This window comes from Oncorhynchus gorbuscha, linkage group LG06 (assembly GCF_021184085.1).
Source record: "Oncorhynchus gorbuscha isolate QuinsamMale2020 ecotype Even-year linkage group LG06, OgorEven_v1.0, whole genome shotgun sequence".
Classification (NCBI taxonomy): Eukaryota; Metazoa; Chordata; class Actinopteri; order Salmoniformes; family Salmonidae; genus Oncorhynchus; species Oncorhynchus gorbuscha.
This window is the reverse complement of record NC_060178.1, coordinates 32,634,853-32,655,711: the sequence shown is the minus strand read 5'-3', so window position 1 is coordinate 32,655,711 and position 20,859 is coordinate 32,634,853. Positions and strand designations below refer to the sequence as shown.

The 20,859-nt window shown below is 42.9% G+C and overlaps 1 protein-coding gene and 1 pseudogene across 5 annotated transcripts in view; one reads left to right on the top strand and one right to left on the bottom strand.

The window, feature by feature from the left end:
- fip1l1a (FIP1 like 1a (S. cerevisiae)) overlaps window positions 1-1,262 on the bottom strand; it is a 38,392-nt gene extending 37,130 nt beyond the window's left edge. For 3 of the 5 annotated variants that reach the window (XM_046353003.1, XM_046353005.1, XM_046353004.1), the window contains exons 1-2: window positions 888-1,262; window positions 510-549 (exon numbers count right to left, since the gene is read on the bottom strand). In XM_046353003.1, coding sequence (XP_046208959.1) covers window positions 510-549; window positions 888-954 — 107 coding nt within the window. In that variant the 5' untranslated portion in view covers window positions 955-1,262. The remainder of the gene's footprint in view (window positions 1-509; window positions 550-887) is intronic. The other 2 variants (XM_046353007.1, XM_046353006.1) reach the window with 2 other exon arrangements.
- Window positions 1,263-1,738: 476 nt separating this feature from the next.
- LOC124037853 lies at window positions 1,739-20,555 on the top strand (annotated as a pseudogene).
- Window positions 20,556-20,859: the final 304 nt, after the last annotated feature.

The following is a 20,859-nucleotide window of genomic DNA, read 5'->3' as shown; positions in this document are numbered from 1 at the left end:
AGTTCACTGCTTACTGTTGTAAATTATCACTCACGATCAAAATGGTTTGAACACAAGAATCATTAGTGCAAACAGGGGAGATGATGCTGGAGAATGTAACAAAACAGATTTGCAGAACCAGTACAAACTGACTAAGAGTGAATAGTGTGGCTATACGTTGTGAATCTCAAACAGCATAACATAGACACGTGACTAGTATATTCGTGTAGAAAGCTGAACAGGTGTCATTTGTGTAAGTGCCACAAAAAGTGTGTAAGATGGGTATAAATAAATCATGTGTCCCCAACATTTGTATTATGCTGCAAGAATACACACACCTAATTTATGTGGGCATAGGTATTTTACAAAAGGAACAATTTAACAGTGTAGTCTGGTGTAGGTCTGGTTTGCAGGAACGCTCAGTACATATTTGAGATCTAGGCAAGTGGTCAGAATAGGACAGACAGCCAGGTGACTGTCTGCTATGTAAAACAGACAGTTTAACAGTGGGTGTTTTACCTGTCACTTACCTATTAGGTGCCTCTTCCTCTGCCTTCTCCTCACTCTCATCTATCACAGAAAAGAAACATCAGCATGTTTGCATCATACACACACTTCAAAACCTAAACAGACAAAATGACAGTCTCCAAATATCTACTGTAAATGCCAGAACTCAATAATTCCTTCTGCTTAGCAAGAGAGAAACAACAAAAAAACATCCCCAACAGCTGTTGCGATGTCAACGTGGTAAGCTGGTGCACGTGTTGTTTCTGGTGTTGTGGTTAGCTTTCTTGCTAACATAACTGTTTAGCTCACGTACTTTCAAGTTTGCCAAACACAGAACAGTGGACAAACTGTTACTATTTATGCGCTAGATAGTGTCATCAAATCTGTTTTGACTAGCATACCTCCATATAACCATTCTTCTTCATCGCCCCCGCTTGCATCAGTTGTTTTGTCCATTTCTGCGGACATGTCTACCCAAACCCAGTCACTTCTGCTGTGAATCACAACTTGACAGATATTCTATCAATTACAACTGGCAACGAATTGAAAATCCAGTTATTTCGCCAAACTTGAGGTTTTACAGAACAGGTATTCAAATGTTAAACTGTTACATAAAACGGGGATTTAAAAAATAATAATAACGGAATAGGACGGCGTGTCACCTTATCGGTATTCGGTAGCATGCGTAAAATAAACCCTAATGGTAAAAAAAAGTGACAGTTTACTTTACCCACACACGTTTCTATAGGGACCTTTCTATACACGACGTAAACGTACGTCGGAAGAAACAGGACTCTACCATTGGTCAGTATGTCTCTAGATGAGACAATGTATCAATTTCTGAAAGTATATAAAGTTGTACAGTATTTGCCAGGGTCAAACAAGCTTGCTTTGTTTCTGAACTCATGACAAGCATACCTTTATTTTTGTATGGTTTATTTTTTTCAATTTATTCAAAAAATGTATGTATTTTTGTGTAGTGTGGATAGTATATAGCTGATGAGGAAGCTCAAATTAGTTTGCTTTCAGTTTTGTAAGAAATAGCAAAAAAAATATATATATATATATATATATATTGTTATTGTTATTGTTATTTTTTTAATAATGTAGAATAGTCTGGATACATACAATAAGTACACAAATAGACAATGATAACATATGCTAGGGGGTAAGAAATAGCAAATGCAGCAGATTCTTACATGAAACCGGCGCAGCAGCTGCATGATGACGTATATCTGTCGCGACGTGGAACGCCACATCACTGTTGAGAGACTCACATGTGTTTGTGTTGTTGTTTTGAAATAACTTTTCCTGACAATTTTATAGAAATCTTGTATTTTTGGCCGGTATAAACGACAGTTGCATTTACTAAATGTTACCGATTGAGGTCTTTACGTGTTTCCCCGGTCAGATGAGGGACAAGGTGTTGTCAAAGTTAAAGAAAGCTGTTTTCATGGACGACAAGTGTGCTGAGAGTCTTCATTGGAACGGTGGAGCTACAAGTGTATTTGAGGCTGGGGCTCGTAATTTAAAAGAGTTTTCAAGCTTCGAAGCCGGTGGTGAAAACGAACCAAAGGCTGTGTTTGTGGTGAGCACTCTGCTGAAGGGGAGGACAGCTGACATTATCAAAGACATTATTGGACTGAGTCACTTTCAGTATTGTGTTGTTTTCACCACCCTAGCCCACTCTATACAACTCCTCGCTAACAATGTCACTGCTGAATTAGAGGGGAACCCCGTGTTCGAGCAGTTTGAAGAGAAGCTGAGCGAGTGGATGGGAGACATGAACTACACCGCTGAAGTTATACATGCGCCTGTGGTCTTCGCTCAGGTGTCACCACAGCTTCTTCTCACGCCAATCTTCGCGCACCTGTTCCCGCTGTTGCCACAGGACCTCTAGACCATCAATAATAATATAGCGAACAGAGAATAATAAAGCGAACAGAGAAGACCTTTGTCAGTTTGACTGATTTTGACATGCAGTCTCTTACTCCGGAGTTGCAGATTAAAATTAAAACCCTGGCCTGTGCGGTTAATTCCATGTTTGAGTCCACCAGCACCCGGCAGGAGAACTTTGCAGTGGGTCCAATGAGCCATCTTATCGCTGGGGAAATGGCCAACCATCGTCAAGCAAAAAGCAGCAGAAAGACTGCCACCAATAAAGCATCCATCGTCTTCATTGACAGGACACTGGGTCTAACAGGTGCATGTCACGGTCTTGTACAATGTCTGATGTCCATAAACATGTCAAGCTGCAGCAGAGTCAAACACACATGCACACTTTCCCCACATCTCAATGACATAATCTTGCTGCATCTCCCTTCCCAACAGAAAGGGTATTTTATTGTGACACTTCCGTAGTCCCTATTCTGTTCCACTTACACAGGAGTTTATGTTTACTTGGACTATGTTGTTGGTTTACATTTCTCTGTTTGTCCTTGTCCTCAGGGGCTGCTGGTCACCATGGTGACAGCCTGATGGAGAAGATCTTGACCGTGCTGCAACCTCTGCCAGGACACACCACTGATGTTCAGGTGGACATGCTGGAACTCATTAACCTGCAGCACATCCCAGACTCCCAACCTACCCTGGCTCCAGGCTGCCTGGCACAGACCCAGTGAGTAAATCTGTGCTGGAAAAGTTGTAGGCAATGTAGGCACAGGGGATATAGAAAATGCGAACACTAGAGAATGGGTTCTGTATGTTTTCTCACTTAGGTCACCTCTGATCAGTGGTCATTATGCTGCTCTATCTGTTCTTACTTTCTCATCATTTTAAGCTGAATTTTGTTTGATTTGGTGACATTTCTGTCCATTTAATTTCCTTTGTCCAGGGTTGTAGGTTAGTCTGACTGTAATTTTGCTGTAATGTTTATGACCCAAGCTTTAATTTATCATGTCTACTGTATAACAAGGTTTCTAATGTTGAGGTTAATTTCTCTTGGCCCACAAGCGTGAAAACAGTGTTGCTTGTTGTGCTGAATCTCTCTTCCCCTCTCTCTTTCTCTCTAATATTGTTCTCTGAGTCTTGGGTCAGTCATTATCTCTCTCTTTCATAATCTCTCCCTCTCCCCCCTTAACCCTACATTTATGGGGGAACACATGACTGACATTAGAGGGATACTTCAGGAGATTGGCAATGAAGCCCTTTATCTACTTCCCTAGTGTCAGATGGACACTTTTTTATGTCTCTGGACCCAGTGTGAAGGAAGTAAGTTTTACAAGCCAATGCTAACTAGCGTTAGCGCAATAATTAAAAGTCTGTGGTATCTACTAGCATGCTAGCAGTTACCATGTACTTCTAGTCATTGCGCTAGTGCTAGTCAGCAATTGCCGTCTGGTATAGAGGTCCTTGAAGGCAGGAAGCTTGGCGCCAGTGATGTACTGGGCCATACGCGCTACCCTCTTTAGTGCCTTGTGGTCAGAGGCCGTGCAGTTGCCATACCAGGCAGTGATGCAACCATTCAGGATGCTCTCGATGGTGCAGCTGTAGAAACTTTTGAGGATCTGAGGACCCATTAAAAATATTGTGTCATGGGGCAGCTTGCAGCTGTGCTTCCCTTTGTAGTCTGTAATAGTTTGCAAGCCCTGCCACATCCGACGAGCTTAGAGGTTGACCAATTAATCGGAATGGCCGATTTAATTTGGGCCGATTTCAAGTTATTAGGTATTTTTGGGTGCCGATTTAAAAAACAATATATATATATATATTTAACTAGGCAAGTATGTTAAGAACACATTCTTATTTTCAATGACGGCCTAGGAACGGTGGGTTAACTTCCTTGTTCAGGGGCAGAACAACAGATTTTTACCTTGTCAGCTCTGGGATTCAATCTTTCAACCTTACGGTTAACTAGTCCAACGCTGTAACCACCTGCCTCTCATTGCACTCCACGGGGAGCCTGTCTGTTATGCTAATGCAGTAAAAGCCAAGGTAAGTTGCTAGCTAGCATTAAACTTATCTTATAAAAAAACAATCAATCATAATCACTAGTTATAACTACACATGGTTGAGGATATTACTAGTTTATCTAGCGTGTCCTACGTTGCATATAATCGATGCAACGCTGGGGGATGATTTAACAAAAGCGCATTTGCGAAAAAAGCACAATCGTTGCAGGACTGTACCTAACCATAAACACCAATGCCTTTCTTAAAATCAATACACAGAAGTATATATTTTTTAACCTGCATATTTAGCTAAAAGAAATCCAGGTTAGCCGGCAATATTAACCAGGTGAAATTGTGTCACTTATCTTGCGTTCATTGCACGCAGAGTCAGGGTATATGCAACAGTTTTGGCAGCCTGGCTCATTGCGAACTAATTTGACAGAAATGCACGTAATTATGACTTAACATTGAAGGTTGTACAATGTAACAAGAATATTTAGACTTAGGGATGCCACCCGTTAGATAAAATACCGAATGGTTCCGTATTTCACTGAAATAATAAACGTTTTGTTTTCGAAATGATAGTTTCCGGATTGGACCATATTAATGACCAAAGGCTCGTATTTCTGTGTGTTATGTTATAATTAAGTCTATGATTTGATAGAGCAGTCTGACTGAGCGATGGTAGGCAGCAACAGGCTCGTAAGCCTTCATTCAAACAGCACTTTTGTGCGTTTTGCCGGCAGCTCTTCGCAAGCATAACGCTGTTTATGACTTCAAGCCTATCAGCCTAATGGCTGGTGTAACCGATGTGAAATGGCTAGCTAGTTAGCGGGGCTAATAGCGTTTCAAACGTCACTCGCTCTGAGACTTGGCGTAGTTATTCCCCTTGCTCTGCAAGGGCCGCGGCTTTTGTGGAGCGATGGGTAACGCTGTTTCGAGTGTGGCTGTTGTCGATGTGTTCCTGGTTCGAGCCCAGGTAGGGGCGAGGAGAGGGACGGAAGCTATACTGTTACACTGGCAATACTAAAGTGCCTATAAGAACATCCAATAGTCAAAGGTATATGAAATACAAATGGTATAGAGAGAAATAGTCCTATAAATACTATTTTAACTGCAACCTAAAACCTCTTGCCTTGGAATATTGAAGTCTCATGTTAAAAGGAACAACCAACTTTCATATGTTCTCATGTTCTGAGCAAGGAACTCAAATGTTAGCATTTTTACATGGCACATATTGCACTTTTACTTCTCCACCACTTTGTTTTTGCATTATTTAAACCAAATTGAACATGTTTCATTATTTATTTGATGCTAAATTGTTTTTTATTGATGTATTATATTAAGTTAAAACAAGTGTTCATTCAGCTCATTGTCTGCTGTCTTAGTGCCAGCTTTGGTTTGTGGAGGTAAATAGACAGCTACGAAGAATATAGATGAAAACTCTCTTTGATAGATAGTGTGGTCTACAGTTTATCATGTGATACTCTCTCTAGGCGAGCAAAACCTTGGGACTTCCTTAGATTTCGTGCACTAGCTATTGTTTTCAAATATTCATAGACTGCCACCCCTCCTCCTACCAGAGGCCACTGTTCTATCCTGCCGAAAACGCTTAAAACCCGCCAGCTATATGTTATTCATGTCGTCGTTCAGCCACGACTCTGTGAAACATAAGATATTACAGTTTTTAATGTCCCGTTCGTAGAATATACGTGCTTTTTAGTTATTTTATTTTGTTATCCAATGATTGTACATTGGCTAATAGGACCGACAGTAAAGGTATGTTACCCACTCGCCGTCTAATCCTTACCGTACCCAGACCTAAGTCCCCGATATCTCCGCCTCTTTCTCCTGCAAATGACTGGGATGAGGGCCTCTTCGGGTGTCAGAGGGAAATGCTTCGCGTCCGACTTGTTAAAGAAAAAACATTATTCCAGTACGGGGTGAGTAATCTCTGTCCTGATATCTAAATGCTCTTTTCGGTCATAAGAGACAGTGGCAGAAACATTCTGTACAAAATAAGTTACAAATAACGCGAAAAAACACAATAGTACAATTGGTTAGGAGACCGTAAAACGGCAGCCATCTCCAGCGCCATCAGGCTGCAAGGTGTTGAACTGGATTGGGCAGCAGACCGAGGGGGTTTTAGAAGGTTTTAGATAGTATCATATCCCTTGCTATCACGTTATCTACATTCAGACTGTCATCAGAGAGCCTCGGAGCCAAATGTCTTATCGCAGAGAGCAGTCGGTGAGGATGGGATCAGCTATCTCTCTCTCCCCCCCACACACACACACACACACACACACACACACACACACACACACACACACACACACACACACACACACACACACACACACACACACACACACACACACACACACACAGATAGTGGAGTGCAGATAGCAATAATAGGATGATCTTCCAGCCGGGGGCCTTGGTGCCTTTAGGGGGTGAGTGTGTGATGTGGGCCAGCAGGCTCGTTATTGCCTTCCCTATCTCAGAGCAGATGGGCCAGTTGACTCTTATCACAGCTGTTTAGGAGATTGAAGCGCAGCCCAGACACAAAAAAGTAACGCACCTGGAGCTCCTGACCCATTTTACACACTCATAGAACATTTGTACACTATGGAGTGAAGTGAAAATCTGTTGGTCTAAAGTTGGAATGTGTTCATCTATACTGGCTACATAGGGCTGCACCTGTTTTGATTCATTGACGGAAGGTTTGGGATCAAGTCTTAATAGTTTGGCTGTGTATACTTGTTCATATGATACGGTACCATATTAATTATTATGCTTAGTTGGTTATGTGGCCCAGCCAGGCTACACAGTATGATTGGCTGTATTATGAAGTTCCTCCCAGAGGTGTGTTTTGTTTGGCTTTATTATGAGCCCGGTTTTTAAAGCTTTAAACAGTAGGTTGGGGCCTAAAATGCTATTTTATTGCTTGATATTTCACTTTCGTAATTCAGGATATTTTTTTTTACATCACTATGTTTAAGGCTGCTGTGGGTGGTCGTTGATTTTAGCTTCCAAAACGGACCCCACACTTTGCTGTGCAATTAGTATGATGTTTCATGACCTGGTGTGAGTGTACCTTCAACACCAGCCTGGGCTCTATAACTGTGTTTTTCCTGCTCATACCAAAGGGAGCCCAGATTCTCTCTGCAGTCTGCAAGTCTCGTGTGTGTGTGGAGGTTTATAATATACACGTAGTGTACAAAACATTAGGCACACCTTCCTACCATTGAGTTGCAGCCACTTTTGCCCTCAGAACAGTCTCAATTTGTCAGGGCATGGAGTCTAAGTCAGTTAAGAACAAATTATCATTTACAATGACGGCCTACCCCGGTCAAACCAGGACGACACTCGGCCAATTGTGCGCCGCCCTATGGGACTCCCTTACACAGCCGGATGTGATACAGCTTCTACAAGGTGTCAAAAGCCTTCCACAGGGATGCTGGCCCATGTTGACTTCAATGCTTCCCACAGTTGTGTCAAGTTGGCTGGATGTCCTTTGGGTGGTGGACCATTCTTGATGCCCACAGCAAATTGTTTGTTTTGCTCATTCACCGGCACACTGTGTATGTCTGAAGGGTTAAACATTGTTCTTTAACCAGTCTCCTCCCCTTCATCTACACTGATTTGAAGTGGATTTAACAAGGGACATCAATAAGGGATCATAGCTTTCACCTGGTCAGTCTGTCATGGAAAGAGCATGTGTTCCTAATGTTTTCTACACTCCGTGTATGTGTGCCTACACGCGTATGCATTTAGGTTTGCTATGTATTAAAGTTCCTTTGTTTGTTGATGAGAGTAGGTTGAATGTGGTGATGTTGAGAGGGTAGTTCCACGTAACTTCTGCAAGCCATGACGCCCACCATCACAGATTGTTCAGAAGTTTCTGTAGTTAGGAACAGATAAGATTAGCATTCCTGCAACATTATTTTTTTTTACATTTTATTTGAGCGCTGAGAAATTAAGCTAAGTGATTGCATCCAAATTGGCCCTTTTAAATGTTTTGGATTTGTATAATATTCAATATAGTACCCTGAAACAAACTTCTTCCTATTATGTGCTTACCGATTTATTAAATCATTTTTTAAGTTGAAATGCAATCTCCCCCTTATTTGATCTGTTGCAAATGTGTCCTTTGTTTTTGACCTTCATGACGAATCCAATACATATTCAAATGACACCCACGGACCACCCACAGCCACGCCAATCCCACCCCAACAACCAGTACACAGTATCAGTTCTCTATTTGTATCTGTATGTATTATGGATCCCCATTAGCTGCTGCCATTAGCTTCTTCCTGGGGTCCAGCAAAATGGAGGCAGTTATATACTATTAAAACATTACATTTCACACCACATTAACTATGTGCCCTTAGGCCACTACTCTACTACCACATCTACAACACAACATCCATGTGTACATGTGTGTATAGGGTGTAGGTTATCGTGTGTATGTGTCTGTCTGTGCCTGTGTGTGTGTCTCTCCACAGTCCCCGTTGTTCTGTATTTTTTTTTAAATCCGATTTTAATGCGTGCATGAATTTACTTGATGTGGATTAGAGTTCCATGTAATGGCTCTATGTAGTAATCTGCCCCTCCCATTGTCTGTTCTGGACTTTGGAACTGTGAAGAGACCTCTGGTGGCATGTCCTGTGGGGCATGTATGTGTGTCTGACCTGTGCGCTAGTAGTTTAAACAGGCAGCTCGGTTTATTCAACATGTCAATACTTCTCACAAATACAAGTGGTGATGAAGTCAATCCCTCCTCTACTTTGAGCCAGGAGAGGTTGACATGCATATTATTAATATTAGCTCTCTGTGTACATTTTAAGGGCCAGCCGTGCTGCCCTGTTCTGGGCCTATTGTAATTTTCCTAAGTCCCTCTTTGTGGCACCTGCCCACAAGACAGTAGTCCAGATGCGACAAAACTAGGGTCTGTAGGAACTGCCTTGTTGTTAAGAAGGCAGAGCAACACTTTATTATGGACAACCCTCCTCCAATTTTTATCTACTGTTGCATCAATATGTTTTGACCATGACAGTTTACAATCCAGTGTTACTCCAAGCAGTTTAGTGCCCTCAATTTACTCAATTTCCACATTATTCATTTCAAGATTTAGTTGAGATTTAGTGAATTATTTGTTCCAAATACAATGCTTTTAGTTTTATAAATATTTAGAACTAATTTCTTTCTTGTCACCCATTCTGAACCTGACGGCAGCACTTTGTTAAGTCTTGCAGTGATTTCACTTGCTGCGGTAGTTGACATGTGTAGTGTTGAGCCATCGGCATACAATAGATGCCAATAGACACACAGAATTTACTCAAACAGTGGCAGGTCATGAGTAAAGATTGAAAAAAGTAAGGGTCCTAGACCCCTACCCTGGGGAATGCCTGACTACCAGGATTATGTTGGAGAGGCTTCCATTAAAGGGCGCGGCGGCAGGTAGCCTAGTGGTTAGAGCGTTGGACTAGTAACCGAAAGGTTGCTTGATCGAAGGTTGCTTGATCGAAAAAAATATGTTGTTATGCCCCTGAACAAGGCAGTTAAACCCACTGTTCCTAGGCCATCATTGAAAATAAGAATTTGTTCTTAACTGACTTGCCCAGTTAAATAAAGGTATAAAAAAATAAGAAAAAAATAACACCCTCTGTGTTCTGTTAGGCAGGTAAATGTCGATCCACAATATAGAAGGGGATGTGAAGCCCTAACACATACGTTTTTTCAGCAGCAGATTATGATCGATAATGTCAAAAGTTGCACTGAAGTCGAACCATTTTTATTTTATTATCAATTTCTCTTAGTCAATCATTAGTCATTTGTGTAAGTGCCCTATATGTTTCATGCCCTTCCCTATTAGCATACTGAAAAGTTGCTTGCTGTGAAATAGCATTGTATATGGTCAAACACACTTTTTCCCTAAAATTTACTAAGGGTTGGTAACAGGCTTATTGGTCGGCTGTTTGAGCCAGTAAAGGGTGCTTTGATGTTCTCGGGTAGCGGAATGACTTGTGCTTCCCTCCAGGCCTGAGGGAACACAATTCCTGTAGGCTTAGTTTGAAGAGATGGCAAATGGGAGTGGCAATATCTTCCACTATCATCCTCTGTCATTTTCCATCCATGTTGTCCGACCCAGGTGCCTTGCCATTGTTGATACACAACAATTCTTCTTTCACCTCTTCCACACTTACTTTATGGAATTCAAAATTAAAATGTTTGTCTATCATAATTTGGTCATGGAGGTAGACAGTGGGTTCAGAATTTGTGGGTGGCATGTCATTAAAGTAGTTGGCAATATCAGTGGTGTTTTGGGATGAATGAGCAATCTGATTCAAAGAACAATTAAGCCAAATTTGCCCTTTTCCCCAAAATTTTATTTAAGGTGCTTCAAAGCTTTTAACTGTCATTCTTTATATCATTTATCTTTGTTTCATAGTTTCTTCTTCTTTTTGTTAAGTTTAGTCCCAATATCTCTATTTGCATTACATTTGCCAATCGGATGTGCAGCCAGACTTATTTGCCATTCATATTCCCTTATCCCTCTCGACCATACAATTTTTAAATTCCTCATCAATCCACAGGGATTGAACAGTTTACAGTAATTTAATGGCTGCATGCTTATTAGCAACTGGAATGATTGCTCCTGGTTACATACCACATACCAGCAAATATTGTTTACATCTTCAACATACAATTTGTTTGGTAGTGATTCCTACTGTATGACCTCTTATACACAATATTAGGCCCTGCCGATGATGATGGCTGGTGAAATGGTTGAGGAGATCCTGCATTTTCTTGCCTCAAGTGGTTTAGGAGGTCCCTCGAGGACCGATGGGAGGTGGGGCCTGATGGACTCGAGCCAGGGCCCGGAATCGCATACATCATCATGGCCCTATCAGGGGCTAGCACTGAAGATGCAGGTACCTTCGAATCCGATCACGAAGCGCAAGGCCCCAGTGAAGAAGTCTGTGTCCAGTCCAGGCTTACCACAGCAAGCGAGGCACCTATTGCCAAAGGCCGCTGCTTTCAACTTCCACGGCGACTGACGTGCCTTCATGGCTGGTTGGTAGGGTCAAGAATAGGAACATCCACTAAGTCATCCATCCGTAAATTCTATACTTGTTTGCTAAGAGTAGCCACTTTGCCCCTATAATCCTCTGCAAGCCAACAGTTGCTACATTGAAAGTCCAGAATAGAGCAAAATAAACACAGCTCCTGCAGCGTTGAAAACGTCCGTTAGCTACCTCCATTTGAAACTACATGCTAGCTGGGCTAGCTAGGCTAGCTAGGCTAGCTGGGCTTCCCTGTCTCTCTTCTTGTCAGGAATTTACTAGTGGGCTATGAGCTCCAGTGAGTTCGTAAATACAGCCCACACAAGAAACACACACCCGAGTCACACATCAGTACGGAAAACAGAGAAAGCGGAGGACTTGCTCACTGTATGGATCCTGGCTGCACATACACTATACATGCGGGAGTTTACCAACTTGCAAGTTGGTGCTGTAGAAACAAGCAGTAAATTGCAGGGCAGTGAGCCAAAACACTTACCCCAATGAGCAGCGTGAACGAGCAGTGTGAACGAGCAGCGCAGTGTGATACCTCCAGGCAGTACTACAATTGGGAGAGTCTGACATGAAATCTCAACCCTAACCCTAGCCTGAGTTCTATGTCTGACAAGTAGTATGGAGCTTCAGTATTGGAGTAATGCTTCTTCATCCTTGGAGTATCGCTTCTTCATCCTATGTAATCTATTCCCTGTAAATCTGGTGATTGTCGTCCCCATCCCATTCAGAGAAATTAGCCATTGAAGTCTCTTGCATTTTCACAATCAATTCGTGGGGAAGTACCAGGTTTTGCACACTAGATGCCGCTGTTCCTGCTATTGTCACAACCTTTTATCCATTTTGCTGGTCTTTTGTGTTTATTAAATGGATCACAACATTTTCTTACTTACTTTGGGTAGAAAACCAAAAGCTTTTAAGCATGATGAAAATAAATGGGGTGATCATCCTCACAAGTCAAGCCAGACCTTCATGAAAGCAATTAACTTTGTCCTTCTCTAAGCAACCTAATGCTTCAACCCAAATCTTTGAATAGTCCAACAAATGACAGCTCGCTGAGAGGTCTATCATTATCGTACAATTCTCACATGAAGATTTTTCCTACAAACCCAAAACTCTTTCTTGTGCTTTTTAAGGTGGAATGACCCGAGAGTGTGTGATGATGACAGAGTGTTTGTGCTGGTGAGATTTGTGCGTGTGCAACTGTGCGTGCATTCGTGTGAGAGGTGAGGTACCCTCCAGGCCACCCTGTGTAATGTGCTGTGCTTGGCTGGTATTCACGTTGATGCTCTTTGATCCTCTATGGGACATATGAACTCTCTTGGCCCAGGGAGCTATATTTCCCCCGACTGTCTCAGACTGAAACTATCAACCACTAACTAGGTAACCTGGACCCTGGTCCTGTGGTGGGCAGACAGGCGGGTAGAGGGAGAGGTCTGTGCGGGTGGCCAAGATGTTCTGGTTCTGGTCCAAGTGCTGCCGAGCCTTGAGACAAGCCTCAGAAAAAAAAGCACCCAACCGCACCCTGCCGTGAGAAAACACAATGAGTCTGCCACCTCCTCATCTCTAGACCAGCAGACCAGACTCTGCCTGCCAACAGGAAAGAGGGAAAACACACCTATTTCTGTACGGGCTGGGAACGAAGAGAGTGAAAAGAAAGAAAACACACAATTATTTCTGTGGCAGCTGCATGTGAAAGACATGGGAAGAGGGTAAGGAAGAACAGGGATAGGAAAGTGTGTGGAGAGGAAGAACAAATAATAATGAAAGGAGAGACATGGCTATGGCCTGTGTAGCTTACCCCACTGTGAGTTAAAAGGCTACACCCATCATCTGGCCACACCCATCATCTGGGTTTCCTATAGTGACATCTTTGCTACTCCTGAGCCTGTCAAAACTATATTGTTCAGCTCCATCACACACACCCGGCAAGGCTTATTTTCCTAAGGGTGTGTTATTATTCTTGCATGAGTTGTGGATTTATTTGAGCAGCGAGCTATATGAGGAGGAGAAGCCGAAGCAATGTTGACCACTGGATTGTAGTGAGAAAGAGTCTCTGGGGGGGGGTCTTCCTGTTGTCCCTACAGGCCTGATTTTTAACCCTGCTCCACATCTGATCCCCTAAAACTCATAGAGCTGGGTCAGGGCCAGCTATAGGGAGCTCACTAATCCAGTTTGGGGCTGGCTAATAATTAGCACGCAACATAACACGACTACAGAGGAGAGTCTCATAGGTATGTTGAAGTCGATGGTTGGCGTGTATCTCCTACCACGTGTGCTGGAGGGCTCAGACATCTTTTTTTAATTTAACCTTTATTTAACTAGGCATGTCAGTTAAGAACAAATTCTTATTTGCAATGACGGCCTACCCCGGCCAAACCCTAACCCGGACAACGCTGGTCCAATTGTGCTCCACCCTATTGGACTCCAAATCTTACCTGCGCTTAATTTCCTATCTTAAGAATGAGAGACGAGGGGTATCGCCTTCTCCCAGTGGTATAGAGCTGACAGAGGCCAGTCCTGTAACAAGTGGCCAGTGTAGTGGTCAGAAATAGAACAGAGTTGGAGCAGAGCAGAAGGAGGTGGAGGGTTGGTTCTCTCATATGTCACAGGAAGAGGAAGTGCCCCCTCAGAAAACAGCACTATCATGTCCTGAATCTGATAAGGAATTTGGAGGGAAACACCTGTCCCAGCTTGTATCGTGATACAGCTGTGAGCTCTCCATCCATTTATTCAATCTTCCTCCTCACTTTTTCTCCTCTGCTACCACTGTTGTGTAGAAGACGATTAGGACATCCCATTGTGAGGCCTTGAGTCTCTTGTCATTCTTCCAGTAGATTCCTCTAACCAGAACGGAGTTGTTTATCAGCTGCTCGGACTGTTCTGTTTTGTTCCCAGCCCTTCTAAGCCAACAATTTCTTTTGAAGACTGAAATCATAAGACCGGTTATAAAAGACGTATCTCTGAAATTATACAAAATATTGTCGTCAATTATTTGAGTTTATAGAGGCTCCTAAAAAAATATTTTGGAGTGATAAAACACTGATTGGTAGATGATTCTGCATCTGCGCTGTGATTTGTTAGATTAAATCTCAGGGCTGATTTGTTATGAAAGTATATTTCAAAAGACTACTCTTTTCATCACCTTCTAGATGTCTCCTCCCTCTCCTTCCTCCCTGGTGCTAGCCCTTCAAAGAGCCCCTGCTGCCAGCCAGCGTTTGAAGTGGAGTAAGCTAACATGACACATGAGGAGGGAGGGACGGAGAGATAAGCAGATTCACTCTACTTGGATTCCTCTTATTGACGTCTCCATCTTCCTCCCTTTGCCTTGTCTCATCACCCCCCCTTTTAATATCCATTTGAACCATTCCTCTTCTGCTCTGCCCCCTCTCTCTTTCCCCTCTGGTTCTGTTATGAATCCAGTTTGTGGTCTCTCCTGCCAGGACAGAGACACCAGACCAGAGAGGCCTGATGTCCTGTGGTATTCTGGGTGTGTTGACAGGAAATACACAGCGTTCTTCTCTCTGTGTAACACTTCCCCAGTAACGCACACTGGGCACAGAAAGACACACTCCACTCGCTGCGGAATGGTCAAGGTCTGTGGCTGGCTCTTCGCGAGCAAATTAGTTTGTTAGCTTGTTGCTCATCTTTTGGCTGCTAACTGCATCCTCTGGCTGTGTGACTGACAACAGTATCTAATACAACTTCCAATAGCAAAGGCTGTCAATGATTAGATTAGCCAAATGCTAACCTGATAACTTCTGCATCCGCTGCTCTGCTTCTCTTTGAGGCACGTCCTGATTGTATTTCATTCTGTATTTGATGTACTTGGCTAACTGGGGGTGCAGAGCTGTTGCCTGACTTTTTGAGTAGTCTCTCTGGTCAAGTGAATCATTTATCCTCTACTCACTACAGACTTTTAGAAGGAGATCCTGTCCTGCTAAGAGGCTGTGCCTTCCTGTCAATGGTTTTATTGCTAGGTTTCTGTTTTGTGTTCGTATGTGTGCTGGGTGGGTGGAGCCAGAATCTGGTTTTGGGGTCCATCCCATTTGATAGAGACTTTGATTAGGACTAAAGTTATTCTACAAACAGGCCGTGGAAACTGTTGGAAATCTACCTAATTTCTGGACCACTTGAAAAGCATACACGTACCTGGTTTATATTAAGTGGGTCTATGTGTCTGAATGCGTGACTACTAGACTTGGACCCAAATGGTCAGACCCATTCTTTACTGCTGCGTCACAAGATTTCCAGGAACCACTCCTCCACCCTCATACCTATTAACTGTTGCCACAAGAAAAGGGCAACCAGTGTAGAACCAACACCGTTGGAAATACAACCCATATTTATGTTGATTTATTTTCCCTTTTGCACTTTAACCATTTGCACATCGTTACGGCACTGTATATATACATAATATGACATTTGTAATGTCTTTATTCTTTTGGAACTTCTGTGAGTGTAATGTTTACTGTTCATTTTTATTGTTTATTTCACTTTTGTACATTATCTACTTCACTTGCTTTGGCAATGTTAACATATGTTTCCCATTTCAATAAAGCCCTTTGAATTGAATAGTAAATAGGTTGTGTGTGTGTGTGTGTGTGTGTGTGTGTGTGTGTGTGTGTGTGTGTGTGTGTGTGTGTGTGTGTGTGTGTGTGTGTGTGTGTGTGTGTGTGTGTGTGTGTGTGTGTGTGTGTGTGTGTGTGTTGCGTGCATTGTTTGTGTGTGGATACGTTAACTCATGCCTATCTCTTAATGGCATAACAGTCATTACACATCTGGTGGAATTTAGTTTGGAGACACACACACACATGTAGACACACCCACACATTGTTTATCCAGTCAGACTGACTGGGTAAGTCAGCAGGGGTACACAGTCCACAGGAGGGGCAAGAGTGCCCCCTTAAGGTTTAGAATAGCCACTTCTAGCAGAAAGCCACACTGGAGTTCACACACACACACACACACACACACACACACACACACACACACACACACACACACACACACACACACACACACACGCACACGCACACACACGCAGGAGGTCAGACACACGCACTCCATGGCCCCCAGCACCCTGTCCATAGTAGAGCAGTTACTCAACAAGACTGGCTGGTTATGGAGCCTTGTCTCACACCCTGCCAGTAAAAACCTCACCCCCGCCCCCGTCTGACCAAACGGCCTGGGGAAAACACCAGGGGAGAGGGGCAGAGAGGGGGGAGGGGGAGCAAATTACAACCATACCTCCTCAACCCCCCTCTTTCTACCCCTTTATAAGAACTCTTGTCTTCCTGGAACCAACAAGGAAATACAGGCTTATGTGCTCTCTCTCTCTCTCTCTCTCTCTCTCTCTCTCTCTCTCTCTCTCTCTCTCTCTCTCTCTCTCTCTCTCTCTCTCTCTCTCTCTCTCTCTACTCTCTCTACCTCTCTCTCTATCTAACTCTCTCTCTCTCTTAACTCTATCTAACTCTCTCTCATCTAACTCTCTCTCTCTCTCTCTCTCTCTCTCTCTCTCTCTCTCTACCTCTCTCTCTCTTAACTCTATCTAACTCTCTCTCTCTCTCTCTAACTATCTCTCACTCTCTCTATCTCACACACACACTTACACAAACGGTACACATTAGGACCCACACACAAGCATGCATACACACATATGGCCAGGTCACAGCCCTGGCATTTTAATCACGCTAACTATGTGTCCGCTTACGACACGCTTAATCATTACAGCCCCTCCGCCTCAGCACACAGCTAAGCCCATGATGTGTGTCTTCCTGAGGAAAATACTCCATAAATGACACCAATTTCTCGGTCATGCTTTTCAGAAAGTTTGTTGAACGTTTTTAGAATTCTTCCCACCCACATTCATCATTATAGTGACAGTGAAGTAAACCAAACGTTTATCTGGCTGTGGGACTTCTAATATTCCATTATCGCTGTTCTCTTTGTGGAGGAGCAGGGTCTCTGGTTCAGTCGAGCTCTGTTCTCTTGTCTTTGTGTCTCATTTTCTGTGTGAAGATGGCATGCGGCCCAATGTGAGCCCCTCTTTCTCCCCATCCAGCCCCAGTCCAGGCCCAGGCTCACTCTGGAACCGATTCCATCTGATATTAAACACATGGCAGCAGTTAGTCGGAGAGAGAGAGAGAGAGATCGAGAGAGGAAAAGGAGTGAGAAAAAAGAGACGAAAAAGAAAAACAGAGTAGATTTTAACATTTGGGATCCGTGTCAGCAAACCCCCCCCCCCCCCCCTCTCTGGTTCTTTCTTTCTCTCTTCCTCTCTCCTACCTCCTTCTATCAGCATATAAAGGATCTAACCTTTCTAACATTGTTGTTTCCTGTCTTTAGTCCTGAGTTAGTCCCCGAACTCTTCCCTCTCTGGTGTTCACATGCTCATCAGAAGTATGCACACGCCCGACTGAAGGTCACAGACACACTGGGGACAAACCCAACAGGACAGTGCCGAGGCTCTGCCATGGCGTTCGGTGGCCTTTTTACAGAACCAAACGCTGACACGTCTCTTAAAGACGGCGAGAGGGAGAGATGGAGAGACGAAATATGACGTTGGTTCCGTTGCAGAGCACCCTGGATAAGACACAGTGTCGTGATAGTGAGATGCGTGCGCAACAAACTTTAGGGTTTTTCCGGGGAAACGCTTGAAGCTCACGTTACTGCTTTTATGGCAGATGATAACAGTTCTTCTTCATGACCTGGTGGAAATAGAGGGAAAGGTTATGGAGGAGCTACAGATAGCCCCTCGGTCCAGGTTGTGGTTTTGAGAGGTTCTGGGGATGTTGGGAAAGACTGCTCCGGGGAATGTTGACACATCGGCAGCGTTTAGGGATGTTGGGAAAGTTTCTGATGTTCCCGCTAATTTGTGTTTTTTCCTGCGAGTGGTGCAACGGGGGAGTGAACGTCCCCTTAGTACCCAGCATCCAGTGGGGGCTGCTGAGGGGAGGACGGCTCATAATAATGGCTGGAATGGAGTCAATGGAATGGTATCAATGGCTGGAATGGTTTCCGTGTGGTTGATACCACTCCATTCCAGCCATTTTTATGAGCCTTCCTCCCCTCAGCAGCCTCCACTGCCAGGATCCCCAACCTACAGGACAAGCACTCGGGCATATTCATGGTATGCGTGCGTGCGTGCGTGTGTGTGTGTGTACATAAGAGAGTGAGAGATCTTTCAAATCAAATTGTATTTGTCACATGCTTCTTAAACAACCGGTGTAGACTAACAGTGAAATGCTTACTTAAGGGTCACTTTTCTCAAATGCAGAGTTAAAGATACACAATTAAATAGTGTCAAGAGGAATAATTACACAGTGAATAGCAATAACAAGTAAAACTAACTTGGCTCTATGCAGGGAGTACCAGTACAGAGTCAATGTTGTGTGTGTGTGTGTGTGTGTGTGTGTGTGTGTGTGTGTGTGTGTGTGTGTGTGTGTGTGTGTGTGTGTGTGTGTGTGTGTGTGTGTGTGTGTGTGTGTGTGTGTGTGTGTGTGTGTGTGTGTGTGTGTGGAGTCCAGTGCAAAAAAGGGTAAATGCAGGTAGTAAATATGTCTGTGTGTGTCTGTTTACCGGTATTTGTGTTAACCTCTGTGTGGCAATAGACATGTTGAGAGTATTTTTCCAGTAAAAGCTGGGTGACCTTACCGATGTGTGTCTGCCCTCTACCTCTTAGGTTGTCCACAGCCTGATTGCTATGGGAAACGATGCTGGCCAGTAAGCAGAAGGAGGCTGTGATGGAGGTTCGTAGACAGCTGGTGGAGGCCGCCAGCAAGGAGAACCTGCCAATCAAGATGAGTCTGGGTAATGAAGGGCTAGGACACATCAACCATTATACACGGACATACAATGACCACACTCACCACACTCACTATATCTAAATACATGTATATCCTCTTACTTTCTCTCCCACATCAAAATGCCACACAATGCACAGACACTGTCTGATCTATGGCTGAATAATTAATAACAGAGGGGAATGATTGCTGTGAGTAAACACATAATTATGTTATTATAATATATAGTCAAACTCAGAATTTGGAAGGCATGGCATTGAGGGGAAAATGACTATGTTGATAGAGAGAATGAGTGATAGAGAGAGGGGAAGTGGAGAGTGCAGTGTCCTGCTGTTTCAACAAAGAGACACAGCGCCACCTACAGAGAGCTGTGGTCACTTGCCCATGTGGCCACAGAGGGAATCTGAACCACATGTTGGCTTTCTGACACACACACACACACACACACACACACACACACACACACACACACACACACACACACACACACACACACACACACACACACACACACACACACACACACATACAGCTCTTGAATACCTTTGTTGTTTGTTAACCCTTTAACAGGCAGCTCAACCCGGGAAGTTGAGCTAATTTTGACAACCGATTTTCAGTCAAATTGAATATATGAATTTTGTTTGGAATATTTCATCATCTCAACCAATGCAATTTAATAAAATTATTAAGTGGTTTTCATTATCGGACTCCCATATTTTTGTAAATACACATTCAACGATTAGCAAAACCGAACCTCATTTACCATCTTTTATACTAATTGTGTATAAAATTAGAAATGACAAGTTGTTGACCTTTAGAACATCATTTAAGATTAAAGGATGAGTAAATGACTAATATGTTGGTTTACAATTTTAGATACTCTTGAAAAATATGGTGTACCAGGTGGTTGAGTTTCCCAATAAAGGAATGCCATTTAGTCAAAGCTAGTGTAGTGATAATGGACAAAGGAGAAATATTATTATCGGACTTCATGTCTGTGGAAATACAAAACTCCTTTCAAATCCACGTAATGATTTACTGTTATCTTCAATATGTTTCACAATGTCATTCAGTACATGTCATTTTAATGGTATTCTAAGCTAATAAACTGTAAACACATTCATTTATATGCATTTGAAGATTCTTTTTTACATTTTTCACACACGATTGTATAATATTTTATTAATATTTGATATCAGTCCTCATTTAACTATCTTCCATTACGGGGCTGCAGGTAGCCTCGTGGTTAGTGTTGGGCCAGTAATCAAAAGGTTGCTTGATCGAATCCCTGAGCTGACAAGGTAAAAATCTGTCATTCTGCCCCTGAATAAGGCAGTTAACCCACTGTTCCCCGGTAGGCCGTCATTGTAAATAAGAATGTGTTCTTAACTGACTTGCCTAGTTAAATAAAGGTTAAAACTAAAAATAACTAAAAATAAGAAATATATAAGTGAATGACGCATATATGATTTTTTGAATGATTTAAAAAGTCTATGCATATTCCAATGCAAAATGTGTTTACTCTAATTGAGCAACTTAACTGGCTGGTTGAGCTGTTTGCAATGTATTATTTATCAAAGTGTAATTAATGCAAAC